The following is a 23,598-nucleotide window of genomic DNA, read 5'->3' on the forward strand; positions in this document are numbered from 1 at the left end:
AAAATGTGCCATTTTAAACTCTCTTGGTGACAACATATTCAACCGTGTGTAAAACTATTAGTGAGAATCATGAAGGCAAAAAAATATTGCAAATGAAAAATATCATATTCTCATTGATAAATTTAATAGCTTCAAGTAACTTGATGATGTAAATGCCGAATCTATGTACTCACGGTTGAATATTCGCGTGAATGAGATTAACTCTTTAGATGTGAACAAAATTGATAATTTGGAGCTCATTCGCAAGATCCTTCATTCTCTAAGAAGATCGGACTATGATTTGGTGATGACAGTTCTTTATGAGAAGGAAATCAACACCCTAACACCAAATCAAGTCCTCAACAAGGTGATCGCCCACGAGTTACGCCATGACATCAAGCCAAGAGCGCCACCCTCTTCATTAACTCATAACGCACTTGCATGAAAGGAAGTCAAAAAGTTGAAGAAGATGGCCATCAAAAGTAGCTCAAATGAAGAGGAAGAAGAGGATGAATGCCAAAACTCCTCAAATGATGAAAAAGAGCCAATGAACCCCAATCTTTACAAGTAAGTCAAAAGGATGAACAAATGCTTGCAAGAAATCAACTCAATGGGGGTATATAGTCTTTTTCAAAGATGGGCCTCGTCACCAACAAATGAAGGTTGAGAGGAGATTCAAGAAGAAGAAAGAAAAGAAAGAGAAGAAGCCCAAATATGAATCATTTGCCATATTTGGTGAATGGGTAAGCGGTGGTAAAAAATCAAGTGCTAGCTCAAGCGATGAATCAAGCAAGAAATTCACCACCCGCACCAACATGGGATCATCATCAAACACTTGTCTTATGGCCCAAGGTATGGAAAGCAATGTAAGTGATGATGACTCCGATTCTCCTTTATATGAAGAATTTCTTGAACTAGTTCATGAGCACCAAAAAGTAATTAAGAAGCAATTAAATGAAATTGAAAACCTTAATACTCTTAATAATCTTAATGCTATCTTCGTTACAAACTATGAAAATTTGTTATGCAAATTCAAATTGCTTAGCGAAGAGCACGAAGAGCTCAAGTTGAAAATTGAGAGCATTAATGATACTAATGATACTTCAACTTCTTGCTTTGATTCAATTGATAAGTCTAATTCTTGCAATGAGAAATGCTTTGAGAATGTTATTGCAGAATCATGTGATGATTTCATTGCTAAGGAGAATGATGAGCTAAAGCAAGAAGTACAAAGGCTCATGAAGGACTTGACTAGATTGAAAAGCAAGGGCATAGAGAGCAATGTCCAGCCTTCTCAAGATAACCGTGAAGACATGGTGAAGAAGCTTGAGAAGGGGTCCACCGTGACTTGCTCAAAGTGCCATAAAAAAGACCACAAGTCCAACAAGTATGTTCAACCAAAGAAGAACCTTTCGGATGAGAAGAATAAGAAAAAGCTCACAATCAAGAGTTCTTTCATCTACACCAAGCCCAACCGGAGGAACAAAAACAATAGCACCTCCTATGTGATCAAGAAGAAAATCAATGGCAAGGTGATTGCTCACAAGGTTGGGAAGTAAGAAAAGAGTTGGAATCACTCCATTTGGGTGCCAAATGATGTCATCACTAATATGAAGGGGCCTCAAATGGTGTGGGTTCCAAAGGAGACTTGAAGCCCAAGAATGACTTCGGAGGATTTGGAGGCTTGGCTAACTAGAAGATGAAGTATTCAAGTTAAAGAAGCCAAGCTCACATCTTGAACATTTGTTGCCCAAGTCCCCCATAAGGTAATAATAGCTATATTTTAATTCAATCATCATGTAGCTCCATTGCCTTGCTAGGTTGTTTGCATTGCATCACCTAGTGTTACATATGGTGGGTTGCTTGTGTCATGATCTAACCCATGAGCAACCTATATGGTTTGATAAGTGTGTAGAAAGCTACACAAGGTTACCCTTTATGGTACATGGACTTCATGAGGTATGTATTTCATTTGTACGATGAACACAAGCTATATGGTAAACTTCCCATTGTTGTCATAAACAATATGCATACATTGATTAGTAATTCAAACACTAAATGCACACATTTAGGGGGAGTTCACACTATGGTTTGTGATTTTGAGACTAACATATTTTCAAGCTTATCTTTTTTAGAATCATATTGAGCCATGATCTATTGAACAAAATATCCATATCTAAGTTCATAGGCTATGTGCTCATGCATTTGCTCCCCCTCGTGTACCGAGTGTATTTTAACCTCAAAGACTTTCAATTGTTATCTAATTTCAATTTATCTAATTTCAATTGGTATCTTTTGGCACAAGTCTTTTTTCAACTTGGTACATGCAAGATAACTAACACCTCCGGAGGTATGCAAGGTTCTAAATTTCCTTCAATTGGTATCTTTGTCAATTTCTTATTTTTATAGAGCTACCTCAATGCATGATATGATCTAAGCTTTCTCTTTCACATGTCTAGTTGTGTACTTGATTTTCGAATTATCATTTTGTGCACACACTTTTTGGAAAGCTTAGCTCATGTCATGCAAGTTTCGTGATTTTGTGATCCACCTTAGTAATTGCTCAATTGATATCTTCATGGATATCATACAATTGGATCATATTTAATGGAACTAACTCCCTAGGCTACTAACTTTTCCCTTTAAGCTATATTATTTTGCCAAACCTTTTTAGGTGATTTGATTCCAAAGGGGGAGAAGTTTGAATCAAAGCAAGGTAAAAATGAGTATCACCCAAAGAGGAAACAACTTTGATTCAAAAGGAGAGAAAAAGAAGAAGAAGAAGTAGCAAACATGGGGAGAAACAAAAAGGGAATCATGAATTTAGGGGGAGACCAAGCCAACATTGGATGATGGTAAGCATCCAAGCAAGTGTAAGTGGTTCAATTTTTTAATTTTTTTAAAATTTATGCTTGCTTTGATTGTGTTGTCATCAATCACCAAAAATGGGGAAGATTGTAAGGAAAATGGCCCCATTAGACCATTGTTTTGTGATTTTGGTGATCGAGTAACAACGCAATCAATGGGACTAATGAGTTTGTCAAGTGAACAATTATAAATCCCAGGGATGAAGCAAAAAGGCCAAGCCAAGCAAAACACGAAGAAAGAACTCAAGAAAGATTGAAATGGATGAGTTCTGCAGAAACCAGTGGCACCGGATGATCCGATGCAGGAGCACTGGTCTATCCGGTTGGCACCGGATAAACCGACGCATAGGCGTCGGTGCAATTTGCTGCACTGGTGAGAGGCCACGTGGAGAAGACCCAGTGGCACCGGATGATCCAACGGTGTCAAGATGGAGCGTCGGAGCAATCACCGGAGTATGTACCAGAGAGCATGTCAAGCGCATTGAAGCCAAGACTTCAGCACCAGATGATCCGACGGGCACCGGAGTATAGCGTCGGAGTAATGACGTTAGCGCCTCAGCTGAAGATTCCTTCAGCACCGGATAATCCGACACCCACCGGATAAACCGACGGCCCAGGATCAGTTTATTCGGTGACTCCTATGTCAGCTGTCAGAAGACCCGACGGCCATCTCAGGGCGCAGTGTGACTGGATGAACTGGTGCCCCACTGTCGGTCTATCCGACGCCATGCAGAAAAGTTGGGTAACGGCTCCCAACGGCTCTCTCCACTTGGTGGCCTATATATATGGATTTCCCTGGTCATTTGAAGATTGCTGGAGTTGCTACAAGCCTCAAACACACCCAAGAACATCTCCAAGCCATCCAAGTGCTTATTGATCATATTTTTAATCCTTAGCACATATTTGAGAGTGTTAGTGCTCGGTTAGCTCTTTAGAGAGTGAACAAGCAAGGATTTGTGCCTTTGTGCTGTGGTTCTCTTGTGAACCAAAGAAGACATCTTGGAGCGTCGGCCCCTTGGAGCTTTGTGGCTCGCCGGCAACGTCATCGACTCTCCGACTTGGTGTGGAGCGGCGACAACAACCTTGTGCGGGGGACGTGGAGACCCCCATCCTTTGTGGAGAAGCTCCTTAGTGGAATTCGGGATCAAGGTGACCGTGATTGAGTTCACGGGAGAGACTTGATTGCCGAGAAGCGATACTCTTAGTGAGTGCTTCAACAACGTGGATGTAGGTGTGCCTTTGTGGCTAACCGAACAACGGGATAAACACCCGCGTCAAGAGTTTTCTTCCTCCTATCCCGCTCTTTACGTTTTCGCATTTCATACTAGCAATTCTTGTATGCCTTTACTTTCATAGAGTAGTTTCTTGATAGAAAAAGCTATAGGTTTCTAAACTCTTTTGGGATTGGGGTTTCACACTAGAACAACCTTAGTTGCACATATATATATATCATATTTTAGTTTAATATTGTGCATTTTAGTTGGAGCTTGAGGTTAAGGTTTTAAGTTGCCTAATTCACCCCCTCCTCCTCTTAGGCTAGAGCACTCGCTCCGGTCTTTCATCGGAGAACACTGTAGACTAAAACAATAGTTTTTTTGTGCTTCTAGAATTAATTTGACTACCATATATTTGCACTCCATAATATAAATTGACTCACAAAAAGATTTTTTTTGGCGTTTCTTGATGCAAAATCATCAAGACGGTATTGAGATCAACAGTGTCCAATATAGTCTTTTTAATGTTGCACATTGCAAAGCCATTTAATCTTTCTTGTGACATAGTTGATCTCAAATAGTTGTTCAACAACTTTAGTTTCGAGAAATTTTTTTAAGCTAAAACTACAGTCATAGGTATAGTTAAGAGGATTCGATAAACAATATTTGGATAGCAATCTGCAACCATAACAAATTTCATAATCTCAAGCACTGACATCAAAGAATCTGGCAAAGTTACTTACAACACCTTTAATACTTAGCCTTTGGCCTCTTAGAGTGCGATCAATAGACCAACTAATCAGTAATCATATCGTACGTACATAATACATATCTGAGCTTGGACCCCTTGTGACTTTAGGGCCGGCACTGCAAAAGCCCATGCTGCCTTCCAAACTCAAATCTCAATAGAGGCCCATTTACTGCAGGTTTTTTTTGAAACACCCATTTACTACAGTTATTTAAGCCAAACAAGGCCGGGCCATTATGTCTTACAAACAAGAAAGTAGTAGATGATAACTAGCCCACAGTCGGTGGCCCACTCCAAAGCAAAAATAAATAAATAAATAAATAATTGAGCGTGGTATGTGTACGATCGAAACGACGGACAGAACAACGAAGTCACGAGCGTTCGTCATCAGCTATTCAACACGACATAGAAACGTGCACCGCGGTGCACCCTGCAACGCGCATGTCGTGGCCGGCCAGTTACAGGGGCAGCTTGTTGATCTTGCAGTGCTGGTACTCCTTGTACTTCCTCGCCTTGTACTTCGCCGGGCTCTCGCCGGTTACCAGCTGCGGGTGCGGCCCGACGACCTGCTCCTCCGGCGGCTCCACGAACACCGGCCACGACATCCGCGTCTTCTCCTTGCTCACCGTCGTACGGTGCAGCACCGCCTTGTACGCCCCGTTGCTGAAGATCTGTCCACACGCGTGTTCAACATGACAAAGAAAAACACATCGGCTCGGCTCGTGACTGTGTTCTGCATTGGCACATCGCTGAAAGAAGAGGGAAAAAAACTTGCCTCGATCTGGTCGCCGATGTGGATGATGAGCGCGTCGGGAACGTACTTGGCGTCGTACCAGTGGCCGTCCTTGAAGACCTGGAGCCCCTGCACCTCGTTGGGCACGAGGATGGTGAGCGTGCTCATGTCTGTGTGCGGCGCGACGCCGAGGGTGAGCTCCGGCTGCGGGCACGGCGGGTACAGGTTGATCTTCTGGAGGAACACCAGGTCGCCGCCGCCGAACGCCTCCGCCATGGCGCCCTCCTCGAGGCCGAGCCCCAGCGAGAGGTGCCCGAGCAGCTCGCCCGCCAGCCGCTGCATGTGGCGGCAGTACGCCTTGTTGGCCTCCCTGTACCCGGGGGGGCTCCGGGGCCAGACGCCGTGGTCGACCTTCGCCGGCGGCGCGACGATGTGGAAGAAGAAGTCGTTCCACGTCTTCTTGCCCTCGAGGTCCCTCTGCAGCTTGGTGCCGTAGCCCTCGATCCTCCCGGAGGCCGGGTCCATGGCGTAGCGCTCCTTCTCCTCCCGCGGGAGCGCGAAGAATTCACGACCGACCCGCTGCAGCTCGGCCACCACCGGGGAGGGCACGCCGTGGTTCACCACCTGGAACAGCCCCCACTCCCGCGCCGCGGCCGCAACGCGCGCGCCGCTCCCGGGCTCCGACAGGTCGATCACCGGCACGTCCAGCGCGGCGCCGCCCGGGAACGTGGTGGCGGCCGGCTGCTCGTGCTCCGGGCGCACGAACTCCGGCGGCAGCGCGTCCAGCGACGCCGCCAGCTCCTGCACGCTCCCATGCGCTTCTCCCATCGATCTCGGGAAGCAGGCTTGGTCTCCTCTGTTCCTGCACACACGCTGGCTGGTGACTAAGAGCATTGAAGCAGCGGCAGATATATACATGGAGTGGCTGTGTGAGTAACATGTGGTTGGTGCCGGAGTTGGCTGCGGACGACACCGACGTTTGGCAACCGCATCACGTGTCCGAGTTTTCGGCCGTGGAGTGCACCTACCGGAAAGTAGTTTTTTCTGGTTGGTACGCCGCGCATTTCCGGCTAGATTGGTCTGAATTCGTACGCGGTACGGTGTTCTGTTCGTATCAGAGTAAAGCAGAGTGTCTTTACCATCTACTCCTTCTATTCCAAAAAAACAAATTACTTTAGGACAGATTAAGAAAATGATAAAATAACTTTACTTACCCCTATTTATAAGTCATACTTGGCACTAATTAATTTTTATATGCTCATGCACATACTAAATAAGATAAGATGACATACTTTTAGAGATAAAATTTGAATTCTAGAATGACTTGTTTTTTTGGAACGGAGGGAATAAATTACAAAAATAGTTGCTGCATGTTTTGTTGGAACCATTATTATTGTAAACTATCCTATGCCAAAAATATAAATATTACCTATTCAGGGCCGAGATCCATGGTGCCAAGCTTGGCCCCGAGGTATTGATTATGTCAACGTAAGATTATCGCCACATCCGATGCAAGGCAAAACAGTTCGGTGTCATGACCTATGGCGCCAAGCAGTGTTAGAATCATAGCGCTGACCTCCAAGGTTTGAAGTTGAGTTTACTTCACCCACGGTCTAAACGTGATTTTTTTTTTAAAAAGACCTACTTGCAAAAATTACTGGTGAATGAGCAAGTCTCTCAGCAGTTCAAGTGATATCCGTGCTGATGCGAAGCTGCAAGCGCAACCTCGCTTTATTATTTTCTTTAATAGTTTGATGGCGACGCAAACTCAACACGACCAACGGGAAAGGTCTTTCCAACACTAACTTCGCTTAGACTCTGATGGCGATGCACACTTGTCATCTCGGTCTCTCCCTGAACAAACAAGCTCTGATCCCCTTGCATCGTGGCAGCCACCAGGAATGTCAGGCGGCCACAGGCGGGGAAGGTAGAGCCCATTGGACTTGGACATGATCCCGGCATTTTTTCTATTTTTATATTTTTAAAAAACATTTTTTACAAAAATATATTTTTGATTTCACAATTTACAGTTCTATACCCCTACCGCCCGGCAGGGGGGCGGCAGGGGGCCGGCCGCCCGGGGACCTATATGTAATTAAAATTTGAGTTCTATCGCATGGAGGCCTCTACCGTCCGGTGGAGGGGCGGCAGGCAGGCCGACCGCCCGGCAGGGGGGCGGCAGGCTCCCCCCAATATAAAAGCTGAGGTCCCCCCACCTGCATTTGCAGCAAACAACATCCATAGAGGGAAATAGGAGAGACGTGGGGTTAGGGAGGGAATTGCAACAGCGAAGCCCTGCCGGATTTTAGATCCGAACCGCATGTAACCAATATTTCTCAACTTTGTCATTCTAATTTTTTTGTATTTTTAATTCTGTGATTAATGTTTTTTATAATTGTAACCGCTTAGGGTTCATATTAGTGGTTATAATTGAAGCCGTACCATGATTTTAGAAACTGATTTAATTAAAATTAAGTCTTTGAATGGCCAGATATGTCGAGCAAGGTGGCATTTCAAGTTCATTACGGTGATTTCTATAGAATTACTCGTGATTCCTATGGAGTAAATCTATCAACATTGGAACGAAGACAGTGCAGTCTAGATAAACCCCCTAGAGAGGAGTTTTGGTTCCATACGCAAATGGCTTCGCGGGAAGTTCAATGTGAATCCAAACACCCATTTGCTTACGGTTCATACCGTGACTTCCTGGGAAACAAATGAAGATTTCTGGGAGTTGACGCTTATAAGTAGTACGGAAGAATGGAAACATTACATGCATGAAGCTCTTCAAAGAGGGTGGCCTCTTGCAATGGTAATTCAGATTCACCTGAAGGTCGGTGATTTAGGTGAAGGATCAACACACACAACATATGATTGGAATGAAGAGTTGGAAGAGGATAAAGAAGAAGAGAACGTACAAGCTCCAGAACCAGAACCAGAACCAGAACCACAAGATTTAGCAGATGAAGGCGAGCAGATACCTAGAATTGTGGAGGACATGGAGAAAGAAGATCAGGATGCACAAATAATAGAGCAATGTGGGGACTCATCGGACGATGAGCGCTTCCCAGTGCTAGGTGAATGGCGTGAAGAGGGTTTTGGGAATCCAGTGGTACAAGATATTAGATGTCCGGAGTTTGAATACAGAGTGAATGAGGTCATACAAGAGGCAAAGTATCGTACCATTGAAGATGTGAAGGATGTTGTGAAGGTCTGGGCTATATCTCTGAGGAAGGAATTCAGAGTGTTGAAGTCTAGCAGCAAAGAATACGAGGTGAGGTGTGCAGATAGAGACTGTACATGGCGAGTGCATGCCTACAAGGGGAAGTTCAAAATACACTGGGAATGTTCAATTGTTACACCACATACTTGTAGATTGACAGGTGTTGTGGGACATCACCGTAATATCACATCTACTTTCGTGGCCAAGAAGATGTATGAGGTGATTCTTGACAAAATGGATTACGAGCCTGCCTTGATAATTAGGGACATTGAACAGAATTTCCAGTATGTGATCAGCTATGCAAAGGCTTTGCGGGCTAAACAAAAAGTGTTTGTGATGAGATTTGGCACTTATGAGGCTTCATATGACAACCTACCTCACATACTTGAAGCAATTATGCAAAGAAATTCTGGACGTGCTTTTGATACATACAGTGTACCGAGCTTGTCAGGGGGGCCAAGCATTTTGCTGCGAGCTTTCTTCTGCATTTGTGCATGTGTGAGGGCCTTCATTTACTCCCTTCCTGTTCTGTATATTGACGGCACTTTCCTGACAGGGAAATATAAGGGAACAATATTGACGGCGATCGGAATTGATTGCAACAAGCAGATAGTTCACATCGCCTTTGACTTTGTTGAGAATGAGAACACAGAAAGCTAGTACTGGTTTCTTGAATGTCTGAAGAATCACGTTGTTGCTGGAAGGCCTAATATTTGCCTTATCAGTGATAGGCATGGAGGTCTCCTTGCAGCTATAAGGCAGCTCCAAGAAGGTAGTCTATTTTCACCTCCTATATGGTCAGATGTTGTCAGTAGGTGGTGTGTGAGGCATATGGCTGCTAATTTTTATGAGCGGTTCAAAAATAAGGATATGATGAATTTGTTCAAGCGATTGTGCACTCAGAATCAGCAGAGGAAGTTCGATGCTTTGTGGGGTATAATTGATGACATGAGCGCCGAATTGCTTAAGAGCCAGACCTCATCATCCAGCAGGAGACGTTCTACATATTCATTAGTTCGAGCTGCTAAACCATTTACACAGTGGATTGATGGTGCACCTAAAGAGAAGTGATCACTTCTGTATGACACAGATGGGAGGCGTTACGAGATCGAGACGACCAACCATGCTGAGTGTTACAATATGGTAATGCATCGTGTTCGTGGATTTCCTCTTGTTGGTATTGTTGAGTTCATCATGTATGGATGTGTAAGGTATTTTAGGGAGCGGTACGCATCAGCCGCTTCCTTACTTCATGATCCAGGAGTGCCTTTTTTGCGGAAGGGTCAATGAGTACATGGAAAAAAAGATGGAAAATGCTCGATTTCACTCAGTTATATCGATAGGCACAAAAGAGCAAAGGTTTGAGGTATCATGCAGGGACATGACCGGGCAGGGTGTCCGCAGACAAATGGTAGTTCAAGAAGTTTTGATAACCATTGACGGGAGGGTGTTCTGCAGATGCCAGAAGCCAAAGGTGCATCACTTACCATGCTCCCATGTCATCGCGGCTTGTTCTGTATTTGGGTTAGATGCTGCGTCATATGTTTCTCACTATTTCACAAAGGAAGCCGCTGCACAGACTTGGTGTCATGAGATATACGGCATCGGTATTCTAGGACCATTCACTCAACAAAATTCCCATCCAATGCTCATCCCAGATCCAGCTATGAAGAGGGGCATAGACCGACGGTAGACTCGTCGTATCCAGAACGGAATGGATGAGTCCGAGGTTGGAAAGAAAAAAAATGTTGCAACTTGTGTGGAGCAGATGGTCACACTTACAAGAAGTGCTCATAGCATTCAGTACCCACTGCTGCTGCCGAGGCTGGACCTTCCGGGAATCTGATGGATGGATCGGCTCCACCTACAAGAATTCGCCGCATCTAGTTGTGCACGCAACAGCTTGCAATATATTTGTGTGTACAAAACTAAGTATATTATGTATATACTATGTCTAGATGTCTTGTTTAATTAGTTGGTAGTGCGTATTTCTCTCGAATTTAGTTGTAACGAATGAAACATTCAATGTAATATGTTATGTGGTATTTTGTTTAACGTTCTATTTATATTTTGTTCATTGTATCTTATGTGGTATTGTATCATAGAGCCACACGAGGTTCAAGATTCACAAATAAATATAATCATTGCAATCAAACATAGCAAACATATAAGTATTGCAATTAAAGGTACATGAGGTCTGCCGTCCCGTCACAATTTATATCACAATCTAAAACCGATGAACATCATATGTTATAGATCATGTCATGAAATCATCTAAGTCGTCATCCCAGTTGACAGATGGTGGTGCTGCAGGTGGTGTAGCGTGACTTGACGAACCTCTCGACTTTCCCTTTCTCTCTTTTCTGGTTCTAGGTTCATGTACAGGGGGACAAACATCATGTGTTGGAGGCATTGGTTTTGGGGGGCATGAAGTCATCCATATCGTCATCCCAATTAACACAAGTTGGTGCTTGAGGTGGTGCAGCATTACTTGACGAACTTTTTGCCTTTCCCTTTCTCTCTTTTCTGGTTCTAGGTTCGTGTACAGGGGGAGAAATATCATGTGTTGGAGGCCATAGTTTGGGGGGCATGAAGTCATCCATATCGTCATCTCAGTTAACACAAGTTGGTGCTTGAGGTGGTGCAGCATGACTTGACGAACCTCCGGTCATCTGTTTATGCGGATGCCAAGAACTATCACCCGAAGATCTTCTCCACCTCCTTCGTCTAGTTTGCGGCATAAGTCCACCGAAGATACATACCAATTTACGGAAATTTGGTATCGATTTTTTAATCAACTCCGTGTCCTCGGGATAATCCTAGCATATAATTACACAATAATTTTACTATTTCGTAAATATGGATTACAAATGACGGACGAGATTAGAACTGAATAAGAATTACATTAATGTGCATCTCATACACCTCGGACCGCATCCATATCTTACAAGTATTTTGTAAGAATCCAATAACATTAGGATGATTCGCTAGTTCACATACCCTCATGTATATCTTCCAACGTTCTAGCAGGTGTTCCTTTACATCTTGCATTGTAATACCTCGAAATAATGTAAAATCTTTAAACTCAACTAATTTTGACAACACCATCTCTATCGTACCATCCGCTTATACATCCAACTTCTTACTGATTACAAGATGTGTCATGATCTCAAGTATTATACTAGATTTTTCTTCGGTCCATGAAACAAGTTTAATACTATATTTAGAAACAAGTTTAATACTATATTTCACTATTCAAAACTTAATTCTATTTTAATTTATAATTAATTTAGAAACAAGTCTGGAATAAACTGAAAATTTAATACTATAGCATTAATTTAATTAAATTGCTTTACAATATTAATGGATTCATACATAACTTACCTGCAGATCACAAGTGCGGAATCCGGCAGGACTTCGCTGTTGCAACTCCCTCCCTCACACCACGTCTCTCCTTTTTCCCTCTATGGATGTTGTTTGCTACAAATGCAGGTGTGGGGGGGGGACCTCAGCTTTTATATTGGGGGAGCCTGCTGCCCCCCTGCCGGGCGGTCGGCCTGCCTGCCGCCCCTCCACCGGGCGGTAGGGGCCTCCATGCAATAGAACTCAAATTTTAATTACATATATGTCCCTACTGCCCGGCAGGGGGGCGGCAGGGGGCCGCCCGCCCCGCAGACGGGCGGTAGGCCCCTACCGGGCGGTAGGGGTATAGAACTGTAAATTATGAAACCAAAAATATATTTTTATAAAAAATGTTTTTAAAAAATATAAAAATAGAAAAAAACGCCATGATCCACAGCTTCCGTCGATGCCCAAATCGCTCATGTCGTAGGTTGATGTGGCCATCGCCTCCACGGCTCCACGGATTACGCTTGGGTCTCCGCCTCCGCCTCCTCGCAGATGCAGCCGCAGCCCACGACCGATGAGCGGGCCGCAGCCTCCGGCCTGCTACGATGCGACGGTCGCAGAAGAGGCGTACCGTGCGGCATGTGTAGCGCTCTGGACGGGGTAGCCGGACACCGCCGTGCGGTCGTTGCGGATGATTGGAGAGCTGCCCGCCGGAGAAGACTGCGGGCGTCACCCTGAAACTAGGCATTTTTTTTGCAAAAACATTGGATCGCAATTAACAGTCGCGATCAAATCTAGAGGGTTATATGTAAATAATCAATCCAAATATTTACACATTACCCCTTAGACTGGATCGCGACTATTACTCGCGAGGGGTTATGTGTAAAGTTACAGATCACGATATTATTTGCATTCAGATTTAGAGAGTTATATGTAAAAAATATTGATACTAATAGCCGTTGGATCTAACCTGTACGATCACAGTCGAATCATCAGACCACTCCAACAACCTCCTCATTCCTGCCTGTGCGGCGGTCACGGTTTCTTGCGCTGCCCACTTTCGCAACGGAGACACAAAATCCGGTGTTGTGACCTGATTCCAGAAGTTCTATGTGAATATATTTTCTGAGAGAATTCTATGTGAATATATTTGTATACGACATCGCCCAACAGTTCAAACTTCCAATATCGCGCTCCTGACGATTAGGATGGCAGCGGCTCGCGCCGCCCACTTTCCCGCCAGAGACGTCCTCGATCCCTGCTGCGCTTCTCCGACCTCGCAACTGCAGTCATAATCATAACGTCTGACAACAAATGAGGCCTCCGCATTGGGCGCTCCTGCCGGGAAATCTATTCATCGCATATGTGATTTCCCGGCGAGCCATCACAGAAGGCGCTGTTGGGGGAGGAGGTGGAGCGACTGCCGGTGATCTAGAGGAGGGGGGAGGGGGAGAGGGGTGGCCGGAGAGGGGTGGTTTGTGGGCGGAGAGGTCGCCGGCGGCCGGGGTTGTGGAGGGAGGCGGCGGCCTTTAGGGTTTGGGTTGCCGGGGGTAGGATGGCTCCATGGCCTCCAGCTATAGAAGGGAGGCCAGGGTTGGCGGCGGCGGTTGGGCCGGCAGAGGGCGAGGCGGCGCGGGAGCGTCGCCGGCCGGGCAGGGCAGGACCTCCGATGGGCGGCGGGCGGCGGCAAGGGCGAGAAGAAGCCGGCGGCGTGGTGGCGACGAGCTTGGTTAGGGTTGGCGGCGGCGAAGGGCGTTGGCGGAGCCAGGGGAGGTGGGAGATGGCGGGGGAGCGGCGGCGGAAGCTTCTGCAATCGGTTCCTCCCCCGTCGTATATGCAGGGAATAGACTCCCCCGTCCTACCGTGCCGTCCCGCCAGCCGCGAGGGTCACCGGTTTCGCTTCCAGCCTTCCGCTTAGTAGCACCACCAGCAGAGCAGGAAGCCAAATTCATCACTGCTGCAGTTTCCTCTGCTTGGAAAATCGCTAATTGTGCCTTGGACTAATGTTTCCTATTTGTCTGGTTTCGTATCAGGACGACAGAGATCATAGATAGCAAATCTCAGAGTGATAGTGACCTAAACGTTCGAAAAATTGTGTGATGGAAAGATGGTGTTCTAAATATGGAAAACTATAAACAATTTGAGCAGATCTCATCTCCTCTTTCTATTCTGTCTGAATCATTGTGTACTTCAGCATTGCTAAACATGATGCAGAGGCTCCAAATTAAAATAATCTTTTAAGAAACTACAACATTCTTTTCTAAAAAAACGAACCAGCCTGTAGAGCTGGCGATTATATTAAAAGAATAAATAAAGTCCAAACTGAACAAGCAACAAAAAGAAAAAAAACTATAAAGCAACAAAACTAATCAACTCAACTCGCTCCGTTGGACTGAGACATCAATGCAGGTCAGCACTAAAAACTACCTAAAAGACTAACCGATTGGATTAGAACGTTAACACGGTCGAACCACTCCATTGGACAATGGAAAGCACAATGAAGCCTAGCCGCCGTACCTAACAACCTTTTCATGCAGGAGTAACCATCAAGGCACAACCCTGCGCCGATAAGGAAATGAGAGAAAGGGACCCGCCGCCATAGTGCCGTTGCGGCACCACACACCATCCGACAGAGTGAAACCACAAAATCTGGACCTCACGCAGGCTGCCTCACAGTTACCACCGCGAAACACAATGCGCGGAGGCCTCGCCACATCCGCCGTTCGACTCCACTTCGCTCATCGCCTCGCAGAAGACACCACACGCGGGGTCTCGCCACATCCGCCACAGTATTCTGTGTCGCGAATCTTTTATTAAATCGTGGTTAGAATGATGAACAATGCTGCCCCATTTTTCAAGATCCCCACCAAACACCAGAAACGTGCCCGCCAGCAAACATCTCGTTACACCATCCATGTACACCGCCTCCGCTGTCATGCCAACAAGCCAAGCTGTCACTTGCATCGTCTTCCGATGATGTACCAACAAGCCAAGCTGTCACTTGCATCGTCTTCCGATGATGTACCGTACGGGAGTCACCGAGCAATGCAGAGCAACCCGCCGCAGAAGACAATAATGTACAAGTGTTGAAGAGATTACAATGGAGCTAGCAAGCTAGCTGAAAGACAGAGGATAATCTAAGCAAGACTACTGCTATCTATCTAAGTTGGGAAGAAATTATTCCAAATATCCACCTTCATCTTATCAGAAGGAGAGGAACACCTATTTGATCAAAGCATTAGATCCTCATTGTAGCGTTTAGAGATCATTGAATTCGTTTCATCTTAATGGTTAAAAACTTCGTATTTCTGCATTTTCCATATGTTCCATAGAATGCATGAAAGTACGGTGCTCTTGACCCCGAAGGGGTTTCTCCGACCAAAGCTGTTCAACTTCAAAGGGTTGCGATAGGGCACTCACATCAAGGCCAATAAAATTCCTGAAACTAAGGCTGCGAGGGCAAGCAAGGAACAAGGGAAAACAATCCTCCACCTCAGGACAGATCGGGCATTGTCGTGTAGCTTGCATATTACAATGGTGAAGACGGGACTTCGTGCTTAGTCTTTTCTGCTGTAAAACCAATTGGAATGCGTAGATGAAATTTAGAACCTTCAAGTGTTATTGAATCATCCAATTTTCTTCCATCAGTTTATATATTTCGGATGTACTCCCTCCATCCAAAAAAAAATGCAATTCTCGCTTTTCGATTAGTCAAACAGTTTAAAATTTAATTAAAATTATATAAGAAAGTAATAACTTTCATGATACAAAATAAGTACCATTAGATTAGTTATTGAATATATTTTTTATAATAAAATTATTTAGTGACATAAGTGCTAATACTATTTACTATAAATTTGATCAAATTTGAACTAATTTGATCGGTATGGATCCTATAGTTTTTTTTGGACGGACGTAGTAAAACAGTCAAGTGAACGGAACTTGCACGAACGGTCAGTCTCTAATGCATGGGAAAACGGATTCAGCAGTCGGCACGACTCCTGCCAAGCCTGAAGCTGAAGGGATCGAACACCAACCCACCGAAGGCGATGAAATGCAAACAAAATCGCATCGACATAGACCGGATACCTCGTAGATACACAGATGAATTCCTCTGTTCTACTAAACTACTACCAAGGACCAAAATCAAGAACGGATTCGTACACTCTAACGCTAGGAACAATTTCGCGCCAATTCTGGGCTATCTCGGCCCGGAGAGCTGTGCCGACGACATGTACGACGGCCATCCGCTCCCCGTCGTCACCGTCGTCGTCCCGGATCGGTCCCCGGGGGACGCCATATGCATGAGATTCATGTCGCTGCCTCCGCCGTCCACCGGCCCGGAGAACCCCCGGCCGTACAGCCGGAGGAACCCGAGCGAGTGCGCCCGCGGCTCCCAGAGCTCCATGGTTCCCTCGAGCATGCCGGCCACGACCGCCATGCTTGGCCGCAGGTGCGGGTCCTCGTGGAGGCAGCACAGCGCCACCTTCACCACCCTCTCCACCTCCTCGGCCACCACCCGGCCCTGCAGCCGCGGGTCGGCCAGCTCAGCGTACTGCCCGGCCTCGTGCCCCTCCAGCGCGGCGAGCGGGAAGTAGTCGCTTTTAGCGCCGCGCGACGAGCTGCCCGTCGTCGTCCCGTTCGAGGAGCTGGAGGCCTCGCCGCCGACGCCGCCGACGTCGCTTACGTGCTCGCTGCGGTTCTTGCGGCCGCGCACCAGCTCCAGCAGCACCATCCCGAAGCTGTACACGTCGGTGCGGTCGGTGATGGCCGCGTTGCTGAGCCACTCCGGCGCGAGGTACCCGCGCGTGCCCCGCATCGTCGTGAACAGGCCGGACTGCTCCGGCGTGAGGAACTTGGCGAGCCCGAAGTCGGCGATCTTCACCTGGCCGCCGTCGGCGAGCAGGATGTTCTCCGGCTTCACGTCGCAGTGGATGATCCTCTGGTCGCACCCGAAGTGGAGGTACGCCAGCCCCCTCGCCGCCCCGATGGCGACTTCCATCCGCTCCTTCCACTCCAGCAGGGGGCCGGTCGGCCGGAACAGCGACCGGTCGAGGGACCCGCGGTTCATGTACTCGTACACCAGGAGGCGGCGCTGGCCCTCCGTGCAGAAGCCGCGGAGGCGGACGAGGTTGATGTGGTGGATGTTGCCGATGACGGCGATCTCGGTGCAGAACTCGCGCTTGCCCTGCATCCCGACGCCCTCGATCTTCTTCACGGCCACCTGCGAGCCGTCCGGGAGCTCGCCTTTGTACACGGCCCCGAACCCGCCGGCGCCGATATTGATGCGGAAGCTGTTGGTCATGTCCTCGATCTCGTCGTGCGTGAACCTGGTGGGTAGGCCAGGGATGACGATGTCGTCGCTGTCGTCGTCAACATCCCGCACGAGGTGCGCTGAATCCGTTGGCGAGCGCTGCCGCCGGAGCTGCAGGTCCCTGGAACGCGACGAGCGCCGCCCTTGTCTACGCCACGAAGTGATTACGATGGCGCCGACGACGACGATGAGCACAAACGCGACGACTGTTGGGAGCAGGATGGCGATGAGGCTGCTGTTTGAAGAACTGCCCGATGACCTCGATTGCTGCGAGCTCTGGACCTTGATGTAGCCGAGCTTGTCGGAGCCATTGGTGGAGTTGGCGTTCATGAAGGAGCCGAGCTGGTGCCGCACCAAGTAGCAGGACAGCGCGGACTCGTCGTAGAAGTAACCGAGGCAAGAGCAGTTGCTGGTGCAGAGAGCCTGGCATGAGGAGATGGTGTCGCCGGCCAAGGTCGGCGGCTCGAGTCTGTTGGCGTAGTAAGCGATGCCACTACCAAGGCTGACATACGAGACCGGCAAGCTGCTGCCATTACCGGCGCCGCCGCATGAGGAGACGGACAGCGGGGTGGAGCCGTCGGACGGCGTGCACCCGCCGTCGTGCGACGCCGCGAACAGGGCCGGGCACGTGCAGCCCTTGGGCGTGCAGAGCCCGAGCGCGCCGCATGAGAGTGGCAGAGCGCACCCGTCGCTCGGCGCAGCGAACCCTCCGTCCGTCGGCGTCCTCGATGAGTTCGCCGACGCGAAGCTTGAGATCTGCAGCTTCCCATCATAACCAAGCTGGAGAATTCGCAGCTCCGCTGCCGGCAAAGAGACCTGGATGATGACCCCGCCGTCCGCCGCGAGAAGGTACAGCCCGGTGCCATTCACGGCCATGTACGCCACGGTGCCGCCCCTGTCCATGGTCGAGCTGGCGTCATTGGAGAGCCGCCAGTACATGGAACCCATCCACGTGAGCACCGCATCGGCCGCCGTCACGTTGAGCCGGTAGTCCCCCTCCGAGTAGTCGGAGTCCGACGCGGCGGACGCCAGGAACGCCCCGGCGGGGAGCCTCTGCGACGACACGATGGTGTCCGTGGGGCGGTCGAACGACTGCCAGAGCGTGGCGTTCCTCGCGTCGAGCAGCGCGAGGTTGCCGCGGTCGTCGAGGCGGAGCGCAGCCACGGGTTCCCCGAACGGCGGCGTGGACCAGATGGCCGTGCCGTTCTGGTCCTCGGCGGAGAGGCCCCGCGCCGTGAGCTGCACCTGCGCGGCGCGGTCGGTGAGGGGCGCGGCGCGGTTGGCGACCCAGACGCAGGTCTTGGACGGGGCGTGGAGCACGGCGAGGTAGAACCGCTCCTGCTGCCCCGCCGGGTTGTACACCACGGCCTGGAACGCGCCGCTCCGGGACGCGAGGAACACGCCGAAGGTGTCGATGAAGAGCAGGTACGACGCCGAGAAGTCCGGGGCGGCCACCTCCGTGGCGATCTTGCCGCCGCGCACCCGGAGCGTGGCGGCGCCGAGGAGGAGGAGGTGGAGGAGGAGCAGGACGGAGGCGAGTGGGGGACGCGTCGGCATCGGTGCGCCCGTGGATCGGCGGGCTCATGGCATTGGCACCGGGCGCGCGGCGGTGGGGGAGGCAGAGGCGTGCGTCGTGACGAAGGCATGGCGGGCCGGGGGAGGCTGGGTTTGTGGCGGGGCAGTTGACTCGAGCGCCATTGGCCGCGGTGGGATCTGGCCATCTGGACATGTAAAAATAATGCAACGCGACGACGACTTGCGGCCGGTGCTGGCGTGCCGCGTCGTCGCCGTGCAGGCGCAGGTGCGGCTGCCGCCTGTTTCGTCTCCGTTGAATAAATTCGGAGCCCGCGGGACGGTGGCGAGGTTGGTGAACGTCGTGCTCGAATCGGCGGCAGCGTGGGCGGATGAGATTGTTTATGGTGCCTGCGCTTGGTGTCCTACCAGGAGCCACAGCAGCACAGCAAGGCTTCTTCATCCATGGAAAGTTGGAAACCGTCCAAGAAACGACCCAGCTCAACGGCTTCTCGTCCGGATCTAGGATTGGAAAGAGTAATCGATGGATCATGGATCGCCTTTTCAGAGCACGAAACAGCAGCATAACGCTGTGTTCTTATACTCCTTTTTTTTCTTTCAAAAGGTATGTTCTTTATATTCTGATGAATCTGACCCTCTGTGGCTCTGTGCACTATTTTTACCCCATTCAGGAAACCAAATGGCGAACATCGAGGCTGTACTTAGCCTTGATACTTTTTTCACTTAAACATTAGCAAAGGAAATGGATCGCTAATGATTGCCCGTTGGAAACGAGGCAAAATGACAGCAGCTGTACTAGTATTACAAACTACTAATCCTATCTGATTTACTCCGGCGTCATAGTACTATATATTTTGCTTGTTCTGCTGTCAGTTACAGTGCCTATGAAATAGTATCAGGAGTGTTTAGTTGGTGAAAAAGTTTGAGTTTGGGTACTGTAGCACATTTTGTTGTTATTTAGTAATTAATGTCCAACCACGGATTAATCCGAAGATTCGATGTGATAGATGCTGAAAAAAACTTTTTAGGAACTAAACACCCCCTCATTTGATTTGAAGACATGTGCTGGATCTTCGGTTGGTGAATGTCATCCTGCTCTACGCGTTTACAATCTTGCAGAGTGTGACAGAACCGCCAAGTTAAAATATTTAATTAAGCGTAACCGCCATCATTGGAACACATCAGGCGCATTAGTTTAATTAAGTGTAGCCTGGCAGCCTGTTTTCAACCAACAGGCCGATCGAAACACACCAATAGTCTCGCACGACGTCGAGCGCAGACGGTACCAGCATGATATAATCTTACAAAAATAGTAAATAATATTAACGTATTTACAAAAATGACTTTTCAAACTAAAGTTCACCTAATAAATAATAGCAGCGGAAGAGAGTCTAACCTATGGAAAATTTTCATTAGAAACCAAATAAAATAAAATAAAATACAACGATAACTACGAAGACATGAGGACGTTACATCGAGCCCACCGATGTGAATCCGGATTAGCTCCTATACCTGAAACAGGGTAAATAACAAATCCTGAGCAACTAATACTCAGCAAGACTTACCCGACTATTGAGTATACTTAGCCCACATATCTAGCCATGCAAAGCTTTTTGGCTGGTGGTTTATTTTGCAGAAAAGCGTCTAAAAGTGGATTCTTATTTTCAATATTTTAGCTCCAGGTTCTATATAGACTAACCATGATCTAATATTTACATAAACCAACTAAAGCAAACATGGTAGAATATTAATCACAATTTAAAGTAGACATCAACATATATAATATAATCCATGTTCCATATCATATTACTATGATGTGACGCAGTTGATCAAAGTGCTCATATCCGAGAGCGACTGATGGCGAATCGATCCGATTTAACCTTGCAAGGTGGACCTAACCAACACGGCGCGCATAAGTCCCGTCGGACCACACGCACCAACCATTTCCCCTTCCCGTCTCGAACTACAGGACCGCCCCACCAGCGTATAGTCAGCCGAGCCCTACGAGAGACCACCAAAAGTAAATACATGCATCCTAATTCTCCGCGGCCACTCGACTACCATAAGGGGTGGGAAGGAGTCATGTACTTTCGAAGCGAGACAGTACTAGGCTTACCGGTTTCGACTACCTCCTACTCCCGTTATGCGGTTAGTACAATTCAAACATGATCAGCAGGGCCAACAACGATACAGTCCTTAATCGACACGGACGGGGCTAAGACACCCAGGAACCCTGTCCTGCTGCCATACCTACATCTCATTAACCTTCCCCGTCCGGTCTCCATTTCCATTCTTTTTCATATCTTACACATTGAAGTATAAAGACAATTATACATCTCGCGAGTAACCGGTAATTACTCGACTTCTATAAAATCCTATATCTCGCGAGTGACAAAAAATCACCCGAGTTCTACCGAGACCTATTAAGCATGACATCGCTATCGTCCTATACATACTAGTATAACTCAAGGGAATCTAAGGATCATGCAACTAGTATTCCAAATAATTCCTAAAACTTAATGCACAAGTAATAAATAAACATATATATAGTGAATCATAATTTAAAATAATAGAATATGCACCGGGGCTTGGCTGGGGTAACACTAAGTTAGTGTTAATACTATTAAGGCCTTGGGCCCTTCCGCCCTTGGGCCGGGTCTTCGATTGTCTTAGTGGGTTGATAAATCTTCTTGAGATATCCACCGAACACCATCTTGTAGTTCGGCTCCATCACCGCGTGCTTCACATCCGCGCATTGTACATCTAGCGTACCTAAATGAGGTGCAACAATGCATATGTATAAATGCATGGACGATGCAACAAAAAGTGCAGCAATACAAGCACAAGGTCACCATTACCTAAACCTAAACAACTATATAAGCGGAGGATAATTAAACCTTACACGAGTCTAACAAGTTAACCCAACTGGTTTTATATTTTTAGCACATTTCTAACTCTATTTACGCATTTAACAATCTAGAAAAGTATTTATCTAGTATAAATAAAACTGCACATAAAAAGTTGTCAAATAACACATTTCATGGTTCTACCATGTAGAGAATAAAAATACAAAGCTAACAAAATTGGTTTTGTATTTTTTCCATTTTTCTACAATTTTCGACGTATTTTACCAGCACTGAAGGTCTGTGCTGATCGGATGATCCAACCCAACGCCGGATAATCCGACCACCACCAGAAAGTTTTGGCTTCGGATTGCCGTTAAGTCCCCTTGGTCGGATGATCCGACCATAGGCCGGATGATCCGGCCAAACAGTACTTTTTGTCTCTGGAAGGTGCCGGATGATCCGGACCTGGGTATTTTCTGGAGTGAGTTTCGTGCCTAAAAAGAGTGTTGAGTCGAATGATCCGGTACTAGGCCGGATAATCCGGACCTGGGTGGGGCGGCGGCATGCGTGCGGCTTGTGGCGGTGCTCCGGCGAGGAAGTTTCGGGAAAAAGGGCGGGGAAGAAGCGGAGAAGGCGGAGGAGCTCACCAAGAACCCATCCTTGGGGTCGATTTGGGCGGAGAAGGACCGAAGAAGCGGATCGACGCGAAGGGGTGGATCTCGGGCGATGCTCCCATGGCGGCCGGCGATGGAGGGCCGATTCCGGCGGGGAAAGCTCGAGTGAGGCTTGGGGAGGTGCGGGGGAGGTGGAGGACAAGGTGAGGAAGGTGCTCGTGGAAAAAATCGATGAACGGCCGCCGGAGTAAGGAGATCGATGGGAGGGGGCGGCGAAGGGATGAGCTCAGCTCGGCTCGGTGGAGGAAGAAGAGAAGGAGAGCTGAGTGAAATAAATAAGAATTGGGAGATGGTAAGGGGATTGAAAGACTCCCAACCGGTCTGACCGGTCACTCAGACCGGTTAGACCGGTCTAGCTTGAACTAACAAAAATTTGACAGAAAATTTTTCCTCCAGTGCTTTAATCATGAAGATTTAAAACTAATGACTGAGATTAGTCTTAATCATGAATAATTAACACCTAAGGTGTTACACAGAGGCAGCCAGTACCAGCAAACGCTTAGTGCGCCGGCCACGTCATCCATGATGCACTCTTGATTCATGCGGCCTCCCCGCCTCGTCCCTCCCCGCGCGCCGGCCGGCCGCCCACGGCCATTTGTTTATCGAGCACACACGATTCCGCGCGGCCACCGCTCCCTGATCTCGCGGGAGATGACGCGGAGCTCACATGACGCGCTGCGCCCCCGCCGGTAGGCAATTGGCGTTCATGCAAGTGGGCCTAAAAACTAAACCTCTGAGCTCACTGATCGAATCTGTGAGTTGTTGATCGCTGGTGTTAATGCACAATTAAGCATGCAGAGTTGGAGACAAGTACAGCCGGAACAGAGCAAGCCTCACCCAACAGGAAATGCACTGCCGTCGCCGGGCTCGTTCTCTCAAGGCCATGGCCTCAGCTCACTGGTGGCGGAGCCCAGAGATGTAGGCCACTGCCCAACTACGTCTCCATAGGTAAACAATGACCATTCTGGAACGCTGATGCGCTGGTCGGGGACACGGCGAAGCCCCTTTTCTTTTGGCTTCCGAGACTTGTTTTTTGTTATCTCCTTGCAAAGTTGCAATTGTATTTTAGAAGCATCTTGATGCGCTATAGTTTATACCAGCGTATTGAGCTGAGCTAGT

At 48.0% G+C, this 23,598-nt stretch overlaps 2 protein-coding genes across 2 annotated transcripts; both read right to left on the bottom strand.

Moving 5' to 3' along the window:
- Positions 1–4,731: 4,731 nt before the first annotated feature.
- LOC120653872 (flavonol synthase 1-like) lies at positions 4,732–6,420 on the bottom strand. Its single transcript, XM_039931553.1, has 2 exons — positions 5,584–6,420; positions 4,732–5,479 (listed from the first exon to the last, which is right to left on the bottom strand). The coding sequence occupies exons 1-2, from the start codon at positions 6,367–6,369 to the stop codon at positions 5,267–5,269; spliced, it is 999 nt and encodes a 332-aa protein (XP_039787487.1). The 5' UTR covers positions 6,370–6,420; the 3' UTR covers positions 4,732–5,266.
- Positions 6,421–16,167: 9,747 nt separating this feature from the next.
- LOC120653873 (G-type lectin S-receptor-like serine/threonine-protein kinase At5g35370) lies at positions 16,168–19,117 on the bottom strand. The gene has a single exon (XM_039931554.1). It carries the CDS (start codon positions 18,981–18,983, stop codon positions 16,314–16,316), a length of 2,670 nt encoding a protein of 889 aa, XP_039787488.1. The 5' UTR covers positions 18,984–19,117; the 3' UTR covers positions 16,168–16,313.
- Positions 19,118–23,598: the final 4,481 nt, after the last annotated feature.

The sequence above is a fragment of the Panicum virgatum genome, chromosome 1N (genome assembly GCF_016808335.1).
Source record: "Panicum virgatum strain AP13 chromosome 1N, P.virgatum_v5, whole genome shotgun sequence".
Taxonomy (NCBI): domain Eukaryota; kingdom Viridiplantae; phylum Streptophyta; class Magnoliopsida; order Poales; family Poaceae; genus Panicum; species Panicum virgatum.